Source organism: Plecotus auritus (assembly GCF_963455305.1).
Source record: "Plecotus auritus genome assembly, chromosome: 5".
Classification (NCBI taxonomy): domain Eukaryota; kingdom Metazoa; phylum Chordata; class Mammalia; order Chiroptera; family Vespertilionidae; genus Plecotus; species Plecotus auritus.
The window spans coordinates 95083185-95109140 of record NC_137776.1 but is presented as its reverse complement, the minus strand read 5'-3'; the positions used below and the strand labels follow the sequence as shown (position 1 = coordinate 95109140).

The 25956-nt window shown below is 47.0% G+C and overlaps 1 protein-coding gene across 1 annotated transcript in view; it reads left to right on the top strand.

The window, feature by feature from the left end:
* Nucleotides 1–25956, top strand: part of CNTNAP5 (contactin associated protein family member 5) — an 886665-nt gene that overhangs the window by 547170 nt on the left and 313539 nt on the right. The window contains exon 12 of the mRNA XM_080671382.1: nt 23974–24093. Within this exon, the coding sequence (XP_080527508.1) occupies nt 23974–24093 (120 nt within the window). The remainder of the gene's footprint in view (nt 1–23973; nt 24094–25956) is intronic.

Below are 25956 nucleotides of genomic sequence, written 5' to 3'. Positions count from 1 at the left end.
GCTGTAGAAACATCCTAATCAATACCTCTTGCTTTTATTGTGTTTCTCTGGTGGCTAGAAGGTTGATTTCTCTTAGAAGCTGACTTTCTCTGGTTAGACATTGTCCTCAATGAGTCTACTACTGAAACCTACCACTCACGTCCTCTTTGCAGAGTTTTGAGGAGTCCCCAAAGAATAGGACATGCCATCATTTTCCCCTACCACTATATCACATCTCGGATGCCCAGAATTAAATATGATGCTCGTGGGCTCCATAATACTTGGAATCACTGGGTTCAGAATTAGGTAATAACAATCAGGGTAAGAAAAAGTTTTTTGCTTATATTAATTAATATATAGTATACTTATCATCATATTATCCTAATATATAAAAAGCCAGGGGCTGTCACAACCTAAACGACTGGACAGAGGACTGAACAGCAGGCTTCATTGATTAGGGGATGGCTAACGGGGGAACCATGGTCTCTCAGGCTCTGATGAATCCGTGGCAGCAGCAACTGGTGAGTGGGTGGAAGGCAGACCACTTGGTCCCTCCCCTGACCCACAGACTCCCATTGATCAGAGGATGGCTAATGGGGAAACTGGGGTCCCTCAGGCTCTGATGAATCCTTGGCAGCAGCAACTGGTGAGCAGGCAGGCAGAAGGCAGACCACTTGGTCCCTCCCCCAGCCGTCAGACTCCAATCAACTGGTGGTGGAGGCAGGGCAGAACTGGGACTGGCTCCTTTAGTAGTCCTGCAGGTTCAATCTCCAAAGGACAGGCCAGACACCAATGGACCAGCGCCGCTGGCATGTTTCCCACAGCGCTACTGGCCTCCTAGAACTCGGCACTGTGGCTGCTTCCCCTCCCTAGACACTCCACAAGGAAGAAAGGATACTGCCAGCAGCACCAGGGGCGACCAGTGGTGACTGCTCTCCCCATGCTTCCTCCAGGTCACTCGAGCCTGGCCCCCATCCGCCCTGCTCCAGATGAAGTGTGAGCACTGCACACGGAAGGAATGTAGTAAAAAAACAAAAACTGATGAACAAGAGAATGCTGCAGTCAACGTCCGGAGTCCAGCTCAGGAGAATGGAGAGAATGGAGAATTCCATAAGTTGGCTGATGCCAAGATATTTCTGAATGACTTCCTGGCATGTGACAGTTGTGTGATCACAGAGGAAGGAACCCAAGTTTCTCAACAGAACACCAAGGACTTCTTCTGTGTTCTGAACCTTAATAAGAAATGTGATACCTCACAGCACAAGGTGCTGGTAGTGTCCATGTGTCCTCAGTCTTTGCCTTATTTTGTTGCTAAATTCAGCCTCAGTGTCACTGATGAATCCAGATGGCTCTGGGACTTGGGGCACACTGTCTTTGACATGAAGATAGCTGCGAACTTCAGCATCCTGGAGGGTCAGAAAGAATTTGTGAGTTGGTACTACCAGCACCATGAGGAAGAGCCCCGGCTACCCATGCTGACCTCCGCCTGCCCCAGCTGGGTCTGATATGCAGAGCATGTGCTGGGTCACCCCATCATCCCCACCTCTGCACGGCCAAGTCTCCCCAGCAGATCATCAGCTGTCTGCTGAAGGATTACTTCATCAGATGGCAGAACCTGTCCCCAGACAAGATTTTCCATGTCATTGTGGCCCCATGTTATGACAAGAAACTGGAGGCCCTTTGAAAAGATGTTCCCATAGCTTTGCACAGTTCCCAGGGTGCTGACTGCATGTTAACCTCAGGTGTAATTGTCCAGATAATGGAACAAAGTGACCTCGCCTTGAATGACACCACCATGGACACTCTGTTTGGGGACATGAAGGAGGAGGAGGTGAGACTCCACGAGGGTGCCAGCTCTGATGGGTACCTGGCACACATCTTCAGGCACATGGCCAAGGAGCTGTTCAACAAGGAGGTGGGGGTGCTCACCTACCACACCCTGAGGAACAAAGACTGCCAGGAGGTCACCCTTTAAAGGGACAGAGAGGTTCTGCTATGCTTTGAGGCTGCTTATGCTTTCAGAACATCCAGAAGTGGTCCTGAAGCTATAAAGGGGAAAGTTCCCCTGCCACTTAGTGGAGGTCCTGGCCTGCACCGGGGATGCCTAAGCAGCAGGGGCCAAGCCCAGGTGAGGACAGGTATGCAGACATGGCACTGTTGTGGCAGAGGGAACTTTCCTCTTTATAGCTTCCGGAGACCCCCGGAGACCAGCGCCCATGTGGAGGAGCTGTACCAGGAGTGGATGGGGCCGGGGAGGGGGCGACTCCCCCTGGGCCCAGGCACCCTGCACACTGCCTAGCAGGGCCCAGGGCAGCCTGCCAGGACATCAAGTGGTAAAGGTCCAGCAGACACCTGGCCTGCAAGCCGTCTGAAGAGGGGTGTCAGACACATGAAGGAAAGGCTTAGCATCTCTGTCATCACTTTGGTTTTCAGAATTCCCTGCTCCCTATCTGTTGGCTCCCTCCCTCTGAGGGGCTCTGTCATTGTCACATGGGTGCAACTGGAATATTGTATCTCCAGAGGATTGTCCCAATGTGCGTATCCTTTTACCCGACAATGAAAAAACCCCAAAGAACAGGAATGGAGACAGACTACTGTCCTTTAGAATTAAAAAAAAAAAAAAAAAAAAAAAAAAACCTGGAATTGCCCTGCGAAGAGCTGAGACTTGGTTCTGTCCACATGCCTCAGATAGATTGGATGAGGAAATGGCCTGGCTTGGCCCTGATTTTACCCACTTATGTTACTCTTGAAGGTGTCTTTGCCATAATGTGAATAAACTGCCACCTTTGGGAATAGGGGCTCATACAAAAGTCTGCATTCCCAACTTTTCTTGAAACAGATCTGTGTTCTGCAGCTGTGGCCACCATCCTGAGACCAGGTCCTGTCAACCAGGTCCTGTCGCTAGAACTCAGGGGGCACTGGAGTGGAGCCCTCCCCCTCCAGCCCTTTTACATTCAGGGATTGAGCTGAACTCACTTTTGGGGAGGCATGGCAAGGGTGACAGGTGTCACAGATGGAAGGATGGAGAATGGAGAGACGGACACCCTGCTTAGTCCCTCCCTGGGTGGGGTCAGGCAGATGAAGGCTGGCCAGCCCACCCCACAATTGGGTGAGATAGCGTCCTCTGTGTCCACCTCTCACCTCATGGGCCTGGCAACTCCCTTCAGCTCCGGGCAGCCCTCTGTGTTCCATAACAGTGCACTCTGCCCTCAGATGCTGCTGCCCTAAGTGAGAAGGAAAAGAGCAGTGGGCCCACAGACAACTACACAGAAAGATAGGGCTCACAGCTGGCAAGAGCAGTGGTGGTGGCAGGAGCCTCTCCTGCCTCCATGGCAGCGCTAAGGAGCAATGAGCTCAGTGGTAAGGAGCAGCGAGCAGACAGAAAATAAGGAGCAAGGTGTCCTGGACTGTGAGAGGGATTTCCAACTATTGGCTTAGGCCCGTTCCCCTTGGGGAACGGGCCTAAGCCAGCAGGCAGACATCCCCTGAGGGGTCCTGGACTTAAAGAGGGTGCAGGCCGGGCTGAGGGACCCTCCCCTCACAGTGCACAAATTTTGTGCACCGGGCCTCTAGTAATATTTATAATTGATCCCCAAATCAGTGAACAAATATGATTAGACACTTTATTTTTGCTGCTTTGTTAAAATTGAATTGAGATACTTATTTTCAGTTAGCACCAGTTCTCATAAATTTCTGCTGTTTTCCTCTCACTCTTCCACACAACATACATTTATAACAAGTATCCTATCTAATAAAAGAATAATATGCAAATTAACCATCACTCCACTACACCCACAAGCCACACCCACAAGCCAATCAGGAGCAAATATGCAAATAAACCCAACCAAGATGGCTACAGACACAGAGAGCAGGAAGGAGGCTTGGGTTTCCCCGGCAATGGAGGAAGCCAAGCTTTCCACCTGCCCTTGCCGGCCCAGGCCTCCACTCAAGGCTACAAAGTTTCAATGATAGAAGATACATAAACCCAAACAGAAATGGCAGAAGCCATGGAGCTAGAAAGAGCAGGAGGCTAGGGTTGCCCACGGCAATGGAGGAAGCCAAGCTTTCCACACACCCTGGCCAGCCCAGGCCTCTGCTTAAGGTTACAAAGTTTCAATTATAGAAGATACATAAATCCCCCCCAAAATGGCTGCCACCACGGAGCAAGCAGAAGGCTTGGCTCCGCTCCAGGCTACAAAGTTTCAATTGTAGAAGATAAATAAACCCCAGATACCAGGGCCTCTGCTTGGGTCTCCAGGGGGCATGGCCGGCCTGCAAACCACCACAGGCCCCTCACCCAGGACCCCCCACGCCCCAAGGGAACCCCCACCCTGATCAGGGACAACCTTCAGGGCAAACCAGCTGGCCTCCACCCATGCACCAGGCCTCTATCCTATCTAATAAAAGAGTAATATGCAGATTGACCATCACTCCAACACACAAGATGCCTGCCCCCATGTGGACACAAGATGGCCACGACAATGTGGCCAACAAGGGAGGGCAGTTGGGAGGGACCAGGCCTGCAAGGGATGGCAGTTGGGGGCGATCAAGCCTGCAGGGGAGGGCAGTTAGGGGTGACCAAGCCGGCAGAGAAGGGAAGTTGGGGGCGACCAGGCCTGAAGGGAAAGGCAGTTGGGGGTGACCAGGCCTGCAGGGGAGGGCAGTTAGGGGTCACCAGGCCTGCAGGGGAGGGCAGTTAGGGGCAAATAGGCTGGCAGGGGAGCAGTTAGGCATTAATAAGGCTGGCAGGGGAGTGGTTAGGGGGTGATCAGGCTGGCAGGCAGAAGGGGTTAGGGCAGCCGTGGGCAAACTACTGCCCGCAGGCCAGATCCGGCCCGTTCGGCTGTTCTATCTGGCCTGCGGAGCCAAAAGAGCGGAGGGTTCTCTTGCTCCTCCCTCCGCTCCTTTACTTTGAATTTATATTAGTTCACACAAACACTCCATCCATGCTTTTGTTCCGGCCCTCCGGTCCAGTTTAAGAACCCATTGTGGGCCTCGAGTCAAAAAGTTTGCCCACCCCTGGGTTAGGGGCAATCAGGAAGGCAGGCAGGAGAGCAGTTGGGAGCCAGCAGTCCTGGATTGAGAGAGGGATGTCTGAATGCCTGTCAGACATCCCTCGAGGGGTCCCGGATTGGAGAGGGTGCAGGCTGGGCTGAGGGACACCCCCCTTTCCCATGCACGAATTTTGTGCACTGGGCCTCTAGTTTCTTGATAAAATAGAAACAACATTCTTTAAAGGCCTGGTGGCACTTAGCAAATGACAGCAGAGCTCTAAAAGTGTGCTCATAGCGTTAGTTATACTTGTTCATGACAATAGAAAGATGCAGTCTATTTCCATAGTTATATATTTCTATATATATCTGAGTGTATTCTTGTATATAGAATTTGTATTAAAATAAATATATGTGTATATATACATATGCATATATATTATATATGCTATAGTTTTATATAAATATATGATTATAAAACTATATAAAGTACACACACACACACACACACACACACACACACACACACACATGCTAGAGTCCCGGTGCACGAAATTCATGCAAGGGGAAGGGTGGTGTCCCTCAGCCCAGCCTGCACCTTCTCCAATCTGGGACCCCTTGAGGGATGTCCGACGGGCAGTCAGACATCCCTCTCACAATCCAGGACTGCTGGCTCCCAACTGCTCGCCTGCCTGCCTTCCTGATTGCCCCTAACCTCTTCTGCCTGCCAGCCTGAACACCCCCTAACCACTCCCCTGCCAGCCTGATTGATGCCTAACTGCTCCCCTGCCAGCCTATTTGCCCCTAACTGCCCTCCCCTGCAGGCCTGGTCCCCCCAACTGCTCTCCCCTGCAGGCCTGGGTCCCTCCCAACTGCCTTTCCCTTCAGGCCAGGTCGCCCCCAACTTCCCTCCTCTGCCGGCTTGGTCACCCCTAACTGCCCTCCCCTGCAGGCTTGATCGCCCCCAACTGCCCTCCCCTGCTGGCCTGGTCCCTCCCAACTGCCCTTCCTTGCTGGCCATCTTGTGGTGGCCATCTTGTGTCCACATGGGGGCAGCCATCTTATGTGTTGGAGTGATGGTCATTCTGCATATTACTCTTTTATTAGATAGGATAGAGGCCTGGTGCACAGGTGGAGGCCAGCTGGTTTGCCCTGAAGGGTGTCCCGGATCAGGGTGGGGGTTCCCTTGGGGCGTGGGGGGGCCTGGGCGAGGGGCCTGTGGTGGTTTGCAGGCCGGCCATGCCCCCTGGAGACCCAAGCGGAGGCCCTGGTATCTGGGGTTTATTTATCTTCTACAATTGAAACTTTGTAGCCTGGAGCGAAGCCAAGCCTTCTGTTTGCTCTGTGGCAGCAGCCATTTTGGGGGGATTTATGTATCTTCTATAATTGAAACTTTGTAGCCTTAAGCAGAGGCCTGGGCCAGCCAGGGTGTGTGGAAAGCTTGGTTTCCTCCATCACCAGGGGCAACCCTAGCCTCCTGCTCTTTCCAGCTCCGTGGCTGCAGCCATTTCTGTTTGGGTTTATGTATCTTCTATCATTGAAACTTTGTTGCCTTGAGTGGAGGCCTAGACCTGCAAGGGCAGGCGGAAAGCTTGGCTTCCTCCATTGCCGGGGAAACCCAAGCCTCCTTCCTGCTCTCTGTGTCTGTAGCCATCTTGGTTGGGTTTATTTGCATATTTGCTCCTGATTGGCTTATGGGCGTGGCTTGTGGGCATGGTTTGTGGGTGTAGCGGAGTGATGGTTAATTTGCATATTACTCTTTTATTAGATAAGATATTGCCTTAAACAAGTTTAGAGGACACAACTCTACGTATCAGAAGTGATTGACAAGGCCCTTGATTCTTTTTATATAATGGAATAGCAATATTTCAGATTTCAGAACAGTATGGATGCCCTAAGGCTGGGCACTTTCCTAGGATGAGGAGGACAAAGGCCTTACTGTATGTCAGTGTTTGCACAGGTGGGGAGGGCATGGGGGATGGTTGCCACTGGAGACAGAAGGAATGCCTGCTCCTCAAAGATCTCTCTAAAGGATCATGGAACGTTGATGCAGGAGCTGGGAGCCTGGATAAATGCCTTGGGGGCAAACAGGAGCTCAGGCTGACAGGACAGACTGCAGAGGGCAGGCCTGGCACAGCCAGGCTGGATGTCACAAGTAATTTGGGGCAGGGATATTCTCTCTTACACTTTTTAATGCTTCAAAATTTTTCTCTGAATAGCATGAATCTTTTTATTCTCTATTAGAGGCCCAGTGCTAGGGTCCCTAGTCCTGGCTGGTGATCAGGGCTGATCTGTGGGGTGACCGGTATGGTGATTTGGGCCCCCACTGTTACCTGCCTTGACCTGGTGACACCCGCTTGCCAGCCCTGCCCCCCTGCCACCAATCGCCATCTGCAGGGCCCGGGGCCCCTGCTTGCACCTTCCTTGGCCTGACGCCTCCCACTCACCATCCTGCTGCAGTCCCACTCTCATCAGGGCCCATTGGGGTCGGCACCGCCTCCAATGCCGCCTGCTGCCAGTGCTGCATCGCCTATGCCCACGATGTTCCACACCGCCCCATGGTGGTCAGCACATGTCTAACTCCTGATTGGTCAAACTCCCACCTGTGGGGACAATTTGCATATTAGCCTTTTATTATATAGAATTAGTAGAGATCATTTCAAGTTTCTTTTCTTTTTTTTAATCTTGAGGATATTTTTCTATTGATTTTTTAGAGAGTGGAAGGGATGGGGAGAGACACAGAGAGAGAAAGATCGATGATGAGAGTGAGAAAGAGAGAGAGAGGGAGAGAGAGAGAGAGACCGGCCTATTGGTTGCTTCCTGCATGGGTCCTGACTAGGGTCAGGGATGGAGCCCACAACCCAGGAGTGTGCCCTTGACTAAAATTGAACTGGGGACCTTTCATTCCATGGGCTGACACTCTATCCATTGAGCCAACCAGGCTAGGGCTCATTTCAAGTTTTTAATTATAAATTAAAATCATACCAATGTAGGAATAAAGTGGAAGAGGAAAAAAGAGAAGCTTGAAAAACTATTTCTGTGATAGTATTCTCGGCTCCCATCATTCTTCCTGCTTAAAAAAAAAGTCCAATTCTCTAATTAGGAGAAAAAATAAAAGTGAGTGCATAGGTTTCTCTATGTTATTTCTCTCAGAAATCAAAGCTCTCCCATTTTCAATTTTCTAACAGGACAACATAAGACGATCTCATTAAGGACTCTGTGAAATATTGGTAAAGTTTAGGCAAAGTTCAGGCAGTGAATTAAAAAGTGCTTGAGAGTTTGTAGGAAAATTGGATAACTTCAGATTTAAGTTCTCAGGAAGCTGAACAAAAAGGGAAAGAAAGCTCACAGGTAATGATAAGTCAGAGACACTCTCCCAGAGCGCAGACCTGGCAGGAGCAAGGAGGCCGCTGAGGCCCTGAGAGGCGTGCGGATTGGGAAGACGCGTGAGTTGCTGCATGTGAGATGCTGCGTGTGCAGTCCCAGCAGGTACGGATTCCGGCCACAAGTGCCATCAGGGCTCCCACTGCAGCCGAGGCCTCTGCCAAGGCCAAGGCCCGTCCCGCGTGGATGTACTGCAGAGGAGGTGTGTTCTCACCCCGGCTCTTCACACACAGGGCCCGACTTTTTGAGCCGCTTGGCACCACAGATGGTGAAATCTCTGCTGTAACTCTTAAATGTGAGTGATCTGGAAACACTGTAACTGACGTTTCCTGTACATCTGATGAGAGTTTCAATTTCTCCCTGTCAGGCAGAACGAGCTTGTTTCCTTTGGGTGGGCGGCTGGTGCGCCTCTGGTCTGGGTGTGCGGTGCGAGGCGAAAGCAGCTGCCCCCGTGGGTGCCTGGGTGCCGCGGGCCTGGCCTGGGCTCCGCCACCAGCAGCGGGCCCTGCAGCAGGCAGTCCCCATCAGGGTTCCATCTACAACAGTTTCCCAGCAGGCGCTTTAACTCAAATCTGACCAGGACAGCGGGGTAAGCGAAAACGCCATCCAGTTCGGAATGGGAATTAAGTTCAGTGTAAAATGTATATTCATGGAAAAATGAAGATAGATTCCGTGAACGATGAGATCCGCACCAGGACCGCATGTGCGGGGAAGCTGCGCGCCCACCACCACAGGGGACGTTTCTCCCGGGGTTTCTCCTGTTAGGTACCCAGCTGGCCCCCTTCTTGTCCCCTGCCTGTCCCTCACTGTTGGACCAGGAATCGCATCTTCTTTCTCTAGAAACCTTTGCACCGGGTCCCCCTTGGGCTCCTTCATGCATCAAGGCTGTGTGTCGGGTGTCTGAAGGGAGGCTGCGTGTCCGGTGTCTGAAGGGAGGCTGCGTGTCGGGTGTCTGAAGGGAGGCTGTGGTCACTGTGCCCTTGTCCCTGCCCCGAGTGACTGTCCTCGCTCCCCTTCTGTCAGGTCTGTGCGCCCCTCTCAAAACCATCTCGGACTGTGTTCTAGAAGCCTGAGAACCTCCCAGGGCGTTTCCAACAGCCCACTTCAAACCTGTTCATGGCAGACCCCGTTGGCTTCCTGTTGGTTTGTCTCTCCTCTAGATGAGCATTCACATGACAGGCACTTTGAGGCACCAGGCAGTCTGCGCATGCTTCCGACGGCCCGCTTAGCCTTCAGAACAAGTCCATGCATAATTATTACTGTTTTACAGGAGAGGGACTAGTCAGCAGTGATTGGTAGCTTCTCTCTGTCTGGCCCCTGTGGTAGAACTGGTTTTCAATTTCTGCCTGCATTGTTCTACTTCCTGTGAGCTCACAGCGGAAGGAAGGTCCTTGCCATCAAACAAAGCCCAAGGCAAGTCCAAGGCCCCTGACTACCTGCCAGGAGAGCTCAGGCACGCTTCTGCGATGTTTATAAGCAGCCACGTGTGGGGCCTAGAACCAGGGGTGCTGCCCTGTGCTCAGCTCCCTGCTCTGAGCTGGTCAGACCACAGTCCTAGAGGGCCTGGGAGCTACGGGATTCTGGGGATCCCACTTAAGCTTATTTTTTCTAAATTTTTTTTAGAATGAGAAAATACATCACTACAAATGGCAACTTTTTAAAAATTAACAAGCATCATACATATGTCCAAATATAGAATATTTTTTATCTACTCTGACAATTTTATAGTACTTTATTTCCTTACTAGAGGCCCGGTGCGTGAAAATTCATGCACTGGAGGGGGGATCCCTCAGCCTGGCCTTCCCCCTCTCACAGTCCTGGAGCCCTCAGGGGTGGGAGGTGACTAGGCTATCAGGGGAAGGTGACGCCCCTATCACACCTCTGTTGCTGCCACTGCCTGCAGCGCAAGCCTTGGCTTGCCCTGATTACTTGAGCCTTGGGCGGCCCTGGGCAGCTGGGCAGCTGCCATCTGAGGCTTGCCTGTGCCTCGGGCCGGCCATGGGTGGCTGGGGGGCTGAGGGGACTGTGGGACTCAGGAGGCAGGTGCAAGGAGCAGCCAGACCCGCCCAGGAGTGTGCCCAGTCATACCATGCTCCTGCTGCCCCAGCAGGGCTGAGGGGACTGGGCACTGCCATCTTGTGGCTGTGGGTGCCACCATCTTTGAGGGTGTGGCAGTCAATTAGCATATTCTCTTCTTATTGGCTGTGGGCACCACCATCTTTGTGAGGGTGTAACAGTCAATTAGCATATTCCCTCTTTATTAGATAGGATATCTCTTGAGCACTTTTTCTTTGGTTGCTTTCTTTCTTTTTTTTTTCAAACAAACATCTTATTGATTTTTTTTTTACAAAGAGGAAGGGAGAGGGATAGAGAGTTAGAATTAGAAACTTCCATCAGCTGCCTCCTGCACACCTTCTACTGGGGGTGTTCCCACAACCAAGGTACATGCCCTTGACCAGAATCGAACCTGGGACCTTTCAGTCCGCAGGCCGACGCTCTATCCACTGAGCCACACCAGTTAGGGCTTTGGTTGCTTTTTTACATGATGTTTTATAGTGGTGTTTGTTTTTTTTAATTGACATCAGAGAGGAAGGGAGAGGGAGAGAGAGATAGAAACATCAATGATGAGAGAGAATTATTGACCTTCTGTTTCCTGCACACACACACTGGGGATGGAGCCCACAACCCTGGCATGTGCCCTGATGGGGAATCAAACAGTGACCTCCTGGTTCATAGATCGACACTCAACCACTGAGTCATTCCAGCTGTCTTATTTTTTTTTTTTTACAGAGAATAAATGATAGTTCGTTTTTCCTCTAGTATGGTTGATCTCTCTATATATTTTTAAATACATCAATCATTTAGAGCAGCAGTCAGCAACCGGTGGTCCGCGGAGCACTGGTGGTCCGTGAGGTCCGAAAGGTTGGCGACTGCTGATTTAGAAAACTCTTTCCAGCTTCGCATTTAATTTGGATGATGTCATATAAACTTTCAAAACAGCCATTGCTTTTTACTTTGATGTAAAACAGTGTAACAATAGAATATATTTTAGGTATCCTTAGTACCAAATATATCTACTTTAGGAATATCTTCAGATGTTTATAAGCAAGCACTCAAACTTGATTCCTTTCCCCCTGTTTTGTAATAAGGTAAAATATATACAATTTAAAATGTACTGTCTTAGCCATTTTTAAGTGTATGGTTCAGTGGAATTCTATGCATTCATTATGTGCTACCATCACCACCATCCATTTCCAGAACTTTTTCATCTTTTAAGTTTGAATCTCTATACACATTCAATAATACCCCCTGTGCCCTGTATACTTTTATGCATGTGGTTAAAATTGGGGAAATTCCTGTCAAGTTCATACATACATGTGTGATTTAGAAGCATTCCCAAGAGGTAGCGTTTGGTTGTGTCCCCATCAGCAAGCACCTCCTTTCCCCCAACCCCTCCCCCCTTGCAGTACACTTCTGGTGCTGGATGCTGGGCTGGCACCCTCCTGAGGTGGCCTCTGGCATCAGGAGCCCCTAAATCACAGCGGCAGCACTAAGATTCCTGAGAGGGGCTGTGAACCACGCCCTCTCTGGCCTGCCCCTTCCTGGATCCCAGTGTCTGTGGCATCTCCAAAGAGACCTGTCATGAGAAGGTGTCAGTGGGGAGGGCAGGAGAAAGAGGCAGCGCTATTTGCCAGGTGGAGTTAAATCTTTTATTTTAACCTATTGTCATTAAATATCTTACTTTTACAAAATCGGTAGCTTTATAATATGTCAACCTGGTTTGGCTAAGTTTTATTGCCCCCATTTTCTTTCCTAACTATTTCTACTTAGGGGAAACCTCGAGAGAGACACCTGTGGGAGGGCTGAAAGGTGGAGGGAAACAGCAGGCACGCTGCCCCTCACCTGCTGGCATGGGCAGTGCACAGACAGCAGGACACCTCACGCTTTCCGTGAGTCCTCCTGGAATCCGGGTATGTGCAAGGGTTTGCTTGATTTCCTCCCTCACCTCATACCCATTTACCCTTCTGGACTAGACAGCAAGCTCCAGCATCCCTGGAAAAACAGCTGCCTTACAGCTGAGCGCCAGCTCCCACAGAGACCTGTAACCTACAGATCCATGTCCCTCTCCCCGCAGTCACTTCCCTGCTTAAACCCAGCTGATACACGTGTCTACAAAACCACAGAACCCTGTGAACTCATTGACAGGTTACCTTTAGGGCTTTGCTAGGGGGCCAGAAGCTTCAGCTTCTGTAGCTTTACCGTGAATTTATCTCTAGCCCAAAGATCGTGTCTGGGTTTCCCCTTTGGAGGTCATGTGGCTCATGACAGTCAGTATTCTGTGACCCCTGGGAGGGTGCGGAAGAGCTGTGAGGGTAATCTGGGAGGAAAAATTACAAGGCTTCAATTAAAACCTGGAAGGAAACTGGCATCTCATGCATGAGTCGCCTGGGTAACAAAGTTCAATGTCCTGCCAGTAAGAGCAGCGTGGGGTGTTTTGGTTTAGCTTTGGCTCAAATATTATGTGGACTGCTCATACTAAAAGATCCACATTTTCACTGTAAAATGCCCCTCTTACAGTTAAAAAAATACTAATTCACCAATTCATACAGGAAGACAATCTTTATGGTGTTCAAAGGCAAAATAGTAATTTATTTTAGCAGCCTGGCCTCTATGCAGAGGGCTCTGGGCTCGTTCACAGTGGTGGAAACAGACAGACAAGCATGGTGGAATTGTTCTCAAGGTACTTTCACTAGGATTTTCTTATTTCCCTTTCTATTTGAGACCAGTTTAGAAACCTATGGCCACAATATAACTCTTTTATGAGTTTCTGTTGGTTTGCAGCAGGCAGAGCAGAGAAGGAGGAGAGTAGAGCCCAACCAATGTCAGATTCACAGACCCGCCCCTTCCCAGCGGGGTGGCCTGGGAGAGGCTCACAGTGTAGGAACTCCTTTGCATTATCCACAGGTAGAAGTGCTTGCTACCAGGCGGGGCACTCAGAAATCATCTCCCAGTGACTGAGCTGCCAGGCTGGGCACTCGCAATCTCCCAGTGACTGAGCAAGGGAAAGGTAGGCTAGCTAAAGAGGACAAACAATCCCCAAAGCTCAACCAAATAAAAGCTTCTTTTGGGCTCACATCACACTGGAGTGTGCAGTCCCATGGAGACTTGGGCCACTTCTGCTTATGGCTTCACCTCCTTCTGGGACCTTAGGAACCTCCACCTGCCTGGGAGAGGAGAAAATATGAGAAAATACTCATGAGAAGCCTCTAGGGTTCTCATATGCGCAAGAGGGGCCCATGTCCCCACCTCACTTCTTCTGGGGCAACACTAACCCACTAGCCCACAGGTGCCACGCTGTCCTGCCTCTGACTCTTAACCATGCTGTCACCTGTGGTGGGGAGGCTGAGGGATGCTGGCCAGCCTAGGACACTGCTACTCAGCTGTTCAGGCCCAACTCCAGTCTCCAGTATATTGAGCTTCCTGGCTATTTTTAGCAGGCCTGACTTCTTCTTCTTTTTTTTTTTTTTTTTTTTTTTTTTTTTTTTTTTTTTTTGTCAAATGTAAACCAGACTTTGAACATTTCCTCATCATCCCATGTTATACCAGGTATTGTAAATGGTGACATGTCCATTTCTTCATGAAATGGAACAGAAATTGATTTTTCTTCTTAACATTCCTCAAAATCAGTATAACTATTACAGTTATCATTATAGTAACTGCAGAGCAGAAGTTATGTGTGGAATCCACAACCGATGGTGGAGGAAGGACGCTTACCCGCCAGGGAGCTGCTCACCCAGCCAGGCTGCTGGTGAAAGCTGTGAGGCAGCGGGCCCTGAGGACTGGCTGTGTCTGCGGGCCCAGACGTTCTCAATCCACACTGAGGGCACAGTGGAACAGGGCAGAAGAGGAGCAGGAACTGACAACATTTGAGCACCAATGATGTGCTTGACTATAAATTTATTACGTACAAACCTTCTGAGAAGTATTTCCTTCATCAGAACCAAAGTATTTCTGCCTATTTCTCTTTAATTGCTGCCTAATTAATTCTTATCAAGTATGATGCCACAGTCTCAGGTCTATTAGCAATACCCTCTTATGTTAAAGAAAACAGATACTTAGAACAGTAATAAGGCTGTATTTCCAAAACCCATAAGCAGCTCAGCCAGTCTGGTTCAGGGGTTGAGCATTAACCCATGAACCAGGAGGTCACCATTTGATTCTGCTCAGGGCAGGTGCCTAGGTTTTGCGCAGGATCCCCAGTAGGGGGCGTGCAGGAGGCAGCCAATCAATGGAAGTCAAGGCTGACTCCCATAAAACAAGCAGGGACGCTCCACTGGCCAATGTGGATCCACTGGCCAATGTGTGGCCCCCTCCAGGGGCAGCAGCGAGGGGAGTGCGCAGGCTGCCCCAGGCCCTGCGGACAGTTCCGTGGCAGGGCCTCCTGGACCAGTTTGTCACTGGAGTAATGGGGTTGGAGCTCCGCACTGGGAACCTCCTCTCACCCAATGGCGCTTTCAATCCTGGATTCACGGACTTAGGGTGACACCGTCTCCGTTGCTGTTCCCAAGCACCCCCCTCCCCATATCATGCCTCCTTCATGTGTAACAGCCTGGATTTAAGGAGTCTGTGTAATTTGAAATGTATTTGGATGGCAATGACAGACACAGTTAAGGCTTAATCTTAACATGGTATTAAATCAACTTGTAAACAAGTATTTCCTTCATCAGAAAATAATATTTCTGCCTATTTCTCTTTAATTGATGCCTAATTAATTTTTATCAAGTACGATGCCCAAATAGATGGAGCTGTGGATGAGCTATAGGATCATGGTCTTCAGGTTCAGCATGCATAGCCTGGCCCTGACCTCCTTGCCCCTGCCTGGCTGAGTGCTTCGTCTCCCTTGGGGGTGGCTGCAACAGTCTCCTCACTTGTTTCTGCCCCAGTCTCTCTAGTCTCTCAGGAGGGCACCTCCACCAAGGATGCACGTGGCCTTCCTAGGACCCCTCCAAATTCACCATCTGTTATGTATTGAACACATACTAGGAACTAGGCTAGCCTCTGAAAATATAGAAATATTCAAGATCCAATTTCAAAAAAGTCATCATATTAGTGAAAAATAGAATTTAACCTCCTCCTGGACCTGAATTACCTTTTGAGAGTGGGACAATGTCTTATTCACCCACAGATACCTAGCACCTGACTCTAAACCTAACACAGGGTTGGGATAAGGTACAAATTTAATCAAGTCCCTGAAGGACCATGTAAATGCACTCAGTCTTTTTTGTTTATGGGACAAAATTGTAAAAAGCTCTTGATATATGTTACTATTTAATAAGTGTGGCTGTCAAAATTTATTTAGAACAAGGCTTCTTAGGTTTTAAATTGCAAAAGAATCACTGGGGGATTTGTTAAAACACAGAGACCACAGCCTCATGCGCAGAGGTTCTGATTCAGAATGGAGTCCAGGAATCCATGTGTCCTGTATGCTCAGGGGGACGCCAGTGGCTGCTGGCCTTCAGAGCACACAGCAGAACCACTACTTTGGAGTCACTTCTTCAGGAGCTGTGCGTGTCCTCAAGGGTCATGCCTGTTCGTACCTCCAGATTCCCTGCTTCCTTCCATGTAATCCATAACCTGGCCTTACTCCACATGCACAAGGGGAACAAGGAAGGGTCATATTAAGGATGTGTGCATATTTCTACTTTAAATACAACACATTATTAGGGATAATCACTGTCCATTTTATAGATTCATTTACTGGATCACAGGGTAAGGATGACAGAATATATAACAGGCATATTAAAGACAAGATTCTCAATCTGTATTTGGCAACTGTTGCTTCATTTTATCTTTGTTTCAATGAACATGTTATGGTTTCTAAAGGAGAAAATGAAATATTGATGAGGTTTGGGAGGGAGGTGAATATGGACACAGGCCTACCTCTTTGCTTTGGAACTCACCAGAGGTCAGCTGACAGGCCTGTTGCTCTATGAACACCAAGGGCCAAAGGACAGGGCTCCAGGTGCTGGGCACTCAGTCCTGGAGGAACCCAGAGCACCTTCTGGGACCTGTCCCGTGATCTAATCCCTGCCCCCCAGTTTGGTTCAGCTTTATGGAAATATAATTTACATCATAAATTTCACCCATTTAAGGGGTAAAAGGTCATTGTTTCTAGTATATTCACACAGTTGTACAATCATGACTACCTAGTTTCAACACCCCAGGAAGAACCCCCATACACTTTAGCAGTAATTCCTCATTCCTGATGACCAACCCCTTAACCCCTATCTCGAGCCCCTGGCAGCCACCAGTACACTGTCTGTCTGCATGTACTTGTTTTAAACGGACATTTCACCTAAAGGGAACCATCCTATATATGACCTTTGTGACTGGTTTCTTTTCCCTAACATAATGTCCTCAGGATTCAGGATCCATCAGTGTTGTGTCATGGCGCACATCAGCACTTCATCCTCTCCTCATCCTAATAATATTTCCCATGTGCAAATATCACCTTTGTTTACCATTCATCAGTTGATAGGCATTTGGATTGTGTCCATTGTAGGGCTGTTGTGAATAATGCTCCCACGAACATTCATGCACAAAATTCAATGGGGACATTGTTTTTATTTCAATAGAGTAGCTATCTAGGAGTGGAATTGTTGGCTCATCTTTCTCTTTTTACAAAGCCTTTATTTTGAAATAATTCATTGCAAATTGAAAAAAAAATGTATCATGAGATCCTATGTACCCTTTACTCAGTTTCTCCAATGGTAACATCATGTATAATTGTTGTATATCATCAAAACCAGGAAAATGACATTGGTAAAATGCACAAAGCTTATTCAGAATATTCCATTTGACATGAACTCCCGTGTGTGCATGTATGTAGGAGTGTGTGTGTGTGTGTGTGTGTGTGTGTGTGTGTGTGTGTGTGTAGGGGTGTGAGTGTGCACGGTTCTGTACAAGTTTATTATGTGTAGTTTTTTGTAATCAGCACCTTAATCAAGATGCAGAACATTTCATCACAAGAACTTCTTGTATTGTCCTTTCAAAGCCACACACCCATCTCACTCCCATTCCAGCCTTTACCAACCACTAGTATGCTTCCATCTCCATTAACCTCCACTTAAGTAGTGAAAATGTTACAGAATCTATGTCTATTTTCAGCCTGTACCAACTATGTGCAGACTGGGACATCAAAATATCTATTTTCTACTTGAATCCCTTGACATTTTTAAGCTAATTTCAGAAATCCCATCAGTTTTAACATTTTTTTCCTCATTGAAACCAGGCCAAGGCAAACCTACTGCACAAGGAGTTTGATAAACTAAATTAAGTAGCTATTAAATGCAAAAAAGATTCTCAAGCATTTATTTATAGAATTAATTTGATCTTATTTATGTCTGTAGGCCTATGTACATCTATAACTAAATATGCAGTCACTTGGTAGATATTAGATTTCTGGGGACATAAGGAGCAAGGAAGGAAATCGGACTGAGACATTTTTAAAGCCTTAAAAATACTATTTACTTGTCATCTAAGTTTTATATCTATGCCTATAGTCTTACAAAATGAATGTAAGTGGTGAGGCAGAAAAACCGTAGCTCTGACCTTGGTACTTGAAAAGGTGAGTCTAAATAAAACTATTTTGCTGTCTGAATACTATCATTATCTTTAATGAGAATGGGCTTCACAAGGACATTTCAAATTGTACCTTAGGCAATAAATTAGCTGCCAGGACTAGATTCGGACTATTTTCCTTAAATATGAAAAACACTTATTTAACTGCTCTGTCCAGCTACATTTTATATCTGCTCATATTAATTTAAAAATCAATTCTAAAGAATCTTAATATGTCCATCAGTGTCCTTTTCATTAATGAGCACAGATCTTTGTGTGCCCATAATGCCAGACCTTCCCATCAGCACTAGCACTCACTGTTGGTAATGGAGACAAATCTCGCCACTTACAAAGCTTCTTTTATTTTTCCTCCATGGGCATCTTCTTCCAGCAGGAAATCTGTTGGTTGTCCTAGAGTGGCCTCCAATGCCAAGCCAGAACTTGTATAAGACATAGAATGTCTTTTTAAATGAGTGGAGATGATAATTTAATTGTTCTCCATATATCTAGATAGATAGATAGATAGATAGATAGATAGATAGATAGATAGATAGATGATAGATAGATAGATAGATAGATAGATAGATAGATAGATGATAGATAATTTGAACCACTCTTGCATTTTTGGATTAAGCCCCCACTTGGCCTTTATGTCTTTTTAAAATACATTATTGGGTATTAACTACTGATTATGTAAGTTTTTAGTGATATTCACAAGTGAATCTGAAGTTTTCTTTATTGGTATGGTCTTGGTTGGACTTGGGGATCACCTTTCGGCTTATTGATAATGGTGAATGGCACCAGAATATTAGAACTCAGTCCTTGAGTTCAGCTGAGAAAAGAATTCAGAACCAAGAAATCAAATACAAGTGAAAGTTTATTTAGAAAGTCAGAAGTAGAAGAAGTGAGCCAGCTAGCTGTGCTGCATGGAATCAGGAAACATATTACAGAGGCAAAAGAAGGGCCCTAGGAGCTTAGGAGAAAGAAAGGCAAAGAAAACACGCCTGAGGGAGAGGAGGGGGGAAAGGTGCAGCTTGTTCCAGAGCAAGAGAGAGAGTGCACTAGGTTCTTTGTCTTAAGGTGTTGTATCTATTTTCTAAAGGCAGGAATTTTCAGGAGAGGATTTCAATTGAATATTCATCAGCTTTCCAGGTGTGTCCTTTCAAGGTCATTGTCTCTACTGATTGGTCAGCACTAGGAGAGAGGGTCATTGGTCATTGCATCTGGTCCTGATGTCAGCCATGGCATTGCTCTGTCTGATTTTGCTGCTTCTCTACATCTAGAGCTAAAACATAACTGAGGCTTAGATATTTTCTCTAGTTTGACCAAAACTCTGTCTCTGTTCTCTGGGGTCAGAGGATCTACTTCAAGATGATGTGATGTGGGTCAGACCTCATTGTCTTGAGGGTTTAATGATTAAAGGAAGTAGTCATGAAAGGTCATTAAAGTGGTCATCGAGGGCTTCTATAGGAGACATATGAGGCTCTTCTCCGGCCCCCTTGTTTCTCCTCTAAGGGATCTACCAGGTGACCTGCCAGGAAAGGAAAGCTCAGGGGAGGGTCGGAACCACATAACCAGCTGATATGCTAAGGGATAAAAGGTCACCCTGTGTGCAAGGTCCCACCTTACAATTATCCACTGCTAGGCCTTTGGTGACCTTCTGTATCTAGCCTATTGTTCCTATTCTGTCCATGTCTGTCTAGCTGCCTACTACAACACTCACTCTGTATAACAATTTGAAAGATTTCTTTTTTTTCTATGCTTTGGAGAGGTATAAGTGGCATTATAATAATCTATACTTTAATAGATACCATATGATTCTAATGTCTTGTAGAGGAGACCTTTAAATAGTTTTTATTTATTTTATAGAAATTGGTCTTTTAATATTTTTTCTATTTGTAATGGGGTTAATTTTGGTAAACTTTAAGACCATGAATTACCTGAGGTCAAGAACCATGTATTTTTCATTTAGTTTCTGAGAGCCTAGGCTAAAGTTACTGAGAAGTTTGTAGGGTGTCAATAAATTTGTATTCACTTCATGTTGTGCAGTGTGTGAGGCCTGCAGTACAGGAGGAGCAATGTAGCTTACAGGTAGTAGGCTTGTACTTCCTGGAAGTGTGGGTGGACTCAACGTATGTATTACCTTCACTTCCTTCTAAAGCTTCACATAAACAGTAGTAAATGATATAAATTTCCTTAAATGGCTCAGTCTGCAGCTGATCAGAGAAGCCCCTTGAGTCTTAACCACAACCAATCCTTCAACTTTAGTGACGGGGTGATCATAAGAGATCTAAACACGTACATGGCTGGGAGTTAGGGAAGCTGGAGGGAGAGATGGCCCATCTGGAGCAGCAGCTGGCATGGCATGGCCAACTCACATTAACAACTGAGGTCTGCCGTTAAGTGACAACATGTGTAACTATAATAGTACCTCATGCCCTGCACTGACTTTCCAAGCATAAAATGAATGTGTGCGGTGTCACTTCCACCTTCCACATCTCATGTCAAAGACCCTCTAAATTATAGAACCTAACAACAACAAGAGAAAGCACTGAAGACACTAACATGGAGATTTCCCAAGACATGGTCCAGCCAGGTAATAGTACAGGGTAGTCCTCGGAGGACAGACTACCCATATTTGCTTGCAGCAATCAGTAATTTAGAGACTACTGTTAATATGAGAGGACTACCGAAGAGGACCTGACATCGCAGAAGAGAGTCTAACATGAAAGACACACCCACAGTCGGGGGGAAACAGTATGTTTAAAGAGATGAAAATGTCCAAGAAACTATGTTATAATTAATATTTTCACAGATATTAGAGATATATTGCATTAATGAATCAAGAATTGCATATTATTAAAAAAGGAATATTCAGAGGGAAGAATATTCCTCTATGATAAGAATAAACACTCTATGGAACTTAAAAATGTCACAACTGAAATAGCAAAAAACTGAAAATAACCCCCAATGAACTAAGAATTAAAAGCCGACATTTCTGCACAGAAGGGCGGTTGGGTCTATTAGTTCTTCATAACAAGCCTTGCGATTCATGATCTAAAACCCACAAGGCTTGTTATCACTAAAAATGTCAAGTAAAAACCTTACCAAAAAGAGGCAACATTTCATGAAACAATGCAATAATAATAGTTATAATCATATTTATCACACATTTCCTATGTGCCAAGCACTGTGCTAGGTGCTGTCTGTGGATTATCTCTTTGAATCCTCACTACAATTGTACCTAGATACATTAAACCTATATCCCACGAGAAAACTGGTGCTTTGAGAGTTTATTAGCTATCTATTGCTGCACAATGAATCACGGCAAAATGTAGCAACCGATACCACCACTTTTTTTTTTATGCATCATCGTACATATTTTTTTTGCATTTTTATTTCTTTATTGATTAAGGTATTACATATTTGTCTTCATCCCCCCATTACCTTCCCAAAACCCCACCACCACCACTCATGCCCCCACCCCCCTGTTGTCTGTGTCCACTGGTTAGGCTTATATGCATGCATACAAGTCCTTTGGTTGATCTCATCCGCCTACCCCTACCTTCCCCTACCTTCCCTCCGAGGCCCGACAGTCTGATCAATGCTTCCCTGTCTCTGGATGTGTTTTTGTTCATTGGTTTATGTTGTTCATTATTTCCCATAGATGAGTGAGATCATGTGATATTTATCTTTCTCTGACTGGCTTATTTCACTTAGCAAAATGGTCCACCACTTTATAGTTTCTCTGGGTCCTTGAGCAACTTACTAGTAAACTGAGTGGTTCTGGCTGGGCCTCTCACCAGGCTGCAGTTCAGGTGTCAGCGAGAGTTGCAACCATTGCAATGTCTGGCTTGGAGCTCTGCATCAAGGCCTACTCCCATGGCATGTCTCATGAGGGTCCATGCTCACTCATGTGGGCCTTTCCTCAGGGCTGCCTCTGGCATAGTGGTTGGTTTCCACAGAGTGAGTGATCCAGGATTACCCAAGGTGGGAGCCACTGTCTTTCTATAATCAAGTCTTGGAAATGACATTTATCCCTTTTGTCATATTGTCTTAGAGACACATCCATAAGTCCAGCCCACACTCAAGGGAGGGCATGAATTTATGAGCAAGATATGAATACCAAGAGATGAGGATAGAATGACTTAGCTTAGTGGTCGCCTACCACAGGTGAATTGGCTTATCCAACCTCCAATAGGTATAAGTGGTAGCCCTGTGATTCAAAACCATCTAATTTAACTCCAGGGTTCGAGCTCTTTTTTTAAAAAAAGTTTTTTATTGATTTCAGAGAGAGGAAGGGAGAGGGAGAGATAGAAACATTGATGAAAGGGAAATATCAACCAGCTGTCTCCTACTGGGGATGGAGCCCACAACCCAGGCATGTGCCCTGACCAGGAATCGAGCTAGTGACTTCCTGGTGCATGGGCCAACGCTCAACCAACTGAGCCACACACCTGTTGGGCCCACGGCTCCTGTTCTTAATCACTGTGTAACCCCCCAAATATGCCTGGGTGAGACAGCAGCAACCCTTTCACATGGTTGTTATGTTGGGAGTGTGGGAGTGGCTGGGGAGAGGCACCACACCTAGGGGTGACTTCCACACATGTGACACATACCTAAAGTGTTATTAGGTTTGGGAAAAGAGAAATCAGCTATATATTATGGTCAGTATGTAGAGTGGAACTATAACTCTCTCATTTATTTCCCAGTTCAGAACGTGTATATGGCTGCAAGAGAGAAGTCCATGAGTGCAAAGATAACCTTGAATTCACTCTAATTTATAAAAGCTCAAACCCTCTCAAGATTTAGAACTTTATCGGTAATGAGTTATTTGAGGCACCCCTCATGCTTGATCATGACAAACTGCAGCTTCATTTTCCTGGGACGGGGCATTTGTCACAGGGCCACATTGGCAAAGGTGAAGATTTGGTGCTTTATCTTTAAAGCTTTTGGGAGCCACCGTCTTTTAAGCATGGATGTGTACCTGCTGCTCAGAGTTATACCATTTTGTCTAAAGCCTCGGGGAGCATCCTGCATTCTCATGCATAAGACAGCAGATGCCTCCTTTACACCCTACCAGCTTCATTCATGTTGGTGTAATGAGATTTCTATGTTTCTCACATCCGGTCAAGGTAGCCTATCTCAGGGCCCTGTGTCTGCCTCTCTCTGAACACAGAGAGACCTTAGTGGCAGCAACCAGGCTGTGAGCTTCATAAGGCCCAGGCTGATCACCTTCATGTTCTGTCCTCTAGTGCAGTGGTCAGCAAACTCATTAGTCAACAGAGCGGCAAACCGCAGTTTGCGAGCCGCATGTGGCTCGCGAGCCACAGTTTGCCGACCACAGGTCTAGTGGCAACCACACTGTTGCCATATGTTAAGGACTCGGTAAATGCTTGTTAACTTAAAATAAACTTGATTAGGCACCTACTATACATCAGTCACCGCGCTGAGTTCTGGACATATGTTAATAAGATAGTGCCATTTTACTTCATTAGCAAAAAGTCATGACTGTATGAGTCCATTCGGTTTTTCATTCATTGATCAAATGCCTGCTGTGAAGGTGGCACTCTGCCAGATGCTGGAACGTGTGCCAACAACACACAGCCGCCACTCTCACATGCTGTCACTGGTAGTCCTAGCTCAACACACCATGCAGGCATCCAGGAGGGACATACCCATCAGCACACAGATCATAACTGAGGGAAGGGGGGATTCTAGGAGGGTGTGACTTCCCAGCTGGTTAAAAACGTGACTGTTAAGGTGAATGGAGGGTGGTTTGTTAAGACTTGGGGGGAAGTCGAGGTTACAGGTGAAGGAAGGAAGTCAGCATCAAGTATCGGGATGCTGGTTTGTTAAGACTTGGGGGGAAGTCGAGGTTATAGGTGAAGGAAGGAAGTCAGCATTGACAGTCAGTAGAAGTAGAAATCACTGATGCATCTAAGGAATATGCAGAGCCATGCAAAGTTTCCTCCCTGCTGCCTTTGTGTCTCCCCAGCCCTCTACGAGCGATCCTGCGAGGTGTACAGGCACCGAGGGAACACGGCTGGCTTCTTCCACATTGACCCAGATGGCAGTGGGCCGCTGAGAGCTCTCCAGGTGTATTGCAATGTCACAGGTGAGGGTGCAGACTTCTTGCTCAGCTCCGTCTAGCTGTGTGATGGCACACGGCCAAGGGAAACCCCGCGGCCAGTGACATGCTTGCAAAGAAAAGACCACGTTCCAGGGGAAATTGCATTTTAGTAAATAATAGGATTAGCAGCTAGGTTATTTTCATGAGAGAAGAAAACTTAACAGTCTTCATGTTCCACCAAAACTAATAATTCATTACCAAGAATTTCCTATAGAACTTGTCACGGATATTTTCTGTCTTAGAACTCAAAACCAGAAAGCACATGAAAACAACCAACCGAACAAAAAACAAAACTCAAAATTAATAGGAAGCTTGACTCAGGTAGTGGGAATGCCTGGTCCATGCCTGACCCTGAGGACTGTGAGTCCGGCATTCTCTTTGAGCTTCTGCTGTGGTACATCAGTGTAGTAGGAATAGCACTTGCTACCTCTCAGAACTGTGAGGATTAGGCACATTCCTGTGTATCGGAGCAAGCAGTCAGACTAGTTATCCAGTGGATGCCTAAGGGAAGAGGAAAGTGAGCTATTTTTTTTTTCTTTTTAAAATATATTTTATTGATTTTTTACAGAGAGGAAGGGAGAGGAAGAGAGAGTTAGAAACATTGATGAGAGAGAAACATCAATCAGCTGCCTCCTGCATACCCCTTACTGGGGATGTGCCTGCAACAAAGGTACATGCCCTTGACCAGAATTGAACCTGGGACCCTTGAGTCCACAGGCTGACACTCTATCCACTGAGCCAAACCGGTTAGGGCTATTTGTTGTTTTTTTTATGGAGATTTTATTTAGGCTGCCACTTCATTCTAAAGTGCAGAGGGACCTAGTCAGAGTCCGTTGTTTCATAGGTTTAGAGACTGCGTCTGATCACTACTTTATTTTGAAAAATAATTCCACAAAGCCACATTTGATGTATTAGTTTCTGAAAAACATAGCGTGGTGAGAGCACTCTCCATTGGGAGTGCCATTAATGGGCAAATCCACGGTTTGGGATTCCAGCCTAACGTTCAGAGAGGCCAACAGAGTCATGCAGTGAAACAGGAACTAGGGAACTGTTGAGACTTGCTGAGTCCTCCAGCCCCAGGCTCCTCTGCAGCAAGTCTGTATGCTTAGCAAGAATCCCCAACCTGGAGCTCCTCCCTGGAGCTCCGTCTGTAACAGACTCTGTCCTGGGCTCTAGGGAAATGCAGAGAAATAAGACATAGTCACTGTCCTTCACGAGGCAGTAAAATTGGTGACAACAGAATGCAAAAATCACAGGTAGACATGCAAGCAAACCTTTGCAAAAATGGTGATTAAGGACACTTAGCAGTTTGCCCATCTGAATACAAAGGCCACATCTTTTTCTGCAGAAAATGCTAGTTTCATGGAATTGATTGCCATTTCATTGAATTTCCATAATTCTTTATCTGCAAAATGCATATATGCTAGCTGCTTCTCCCCAGCTTTATAAATAAATTAGGAATCATGATGCTTTTTTCTTTTCAAGGTTTTGGTAAACTAAAATGCTGGTCAAGTACTAGGTAGGGTTTTCTGTGGATCCTAGTTATTGACTCAGGTAGTGGTCCAGTGCATGAATTTGTGCACCTTGAAAGGAACTATGGGCCGTGAGGCTGTGGTCGGCACAGGGGCAGGTCTTGGCCCATCCTTTGCACCCCCACCCGGCCCTTCCCCTGTCTGCCAGCAGCCCCACTCCTGCCACCGCCGCAGCTCCCACACACTGATGGCACTGGCCCCGCTGGCACCCACTGACAGAGCTGAGTGATTGGGGCCGGCACCGTCAGTGGGTGCGAGCAGTAGCTGCTGCCCCAATTGCCCCTCAGAGCAGGGGGAGGTGGAGAAGCCCTCAGGG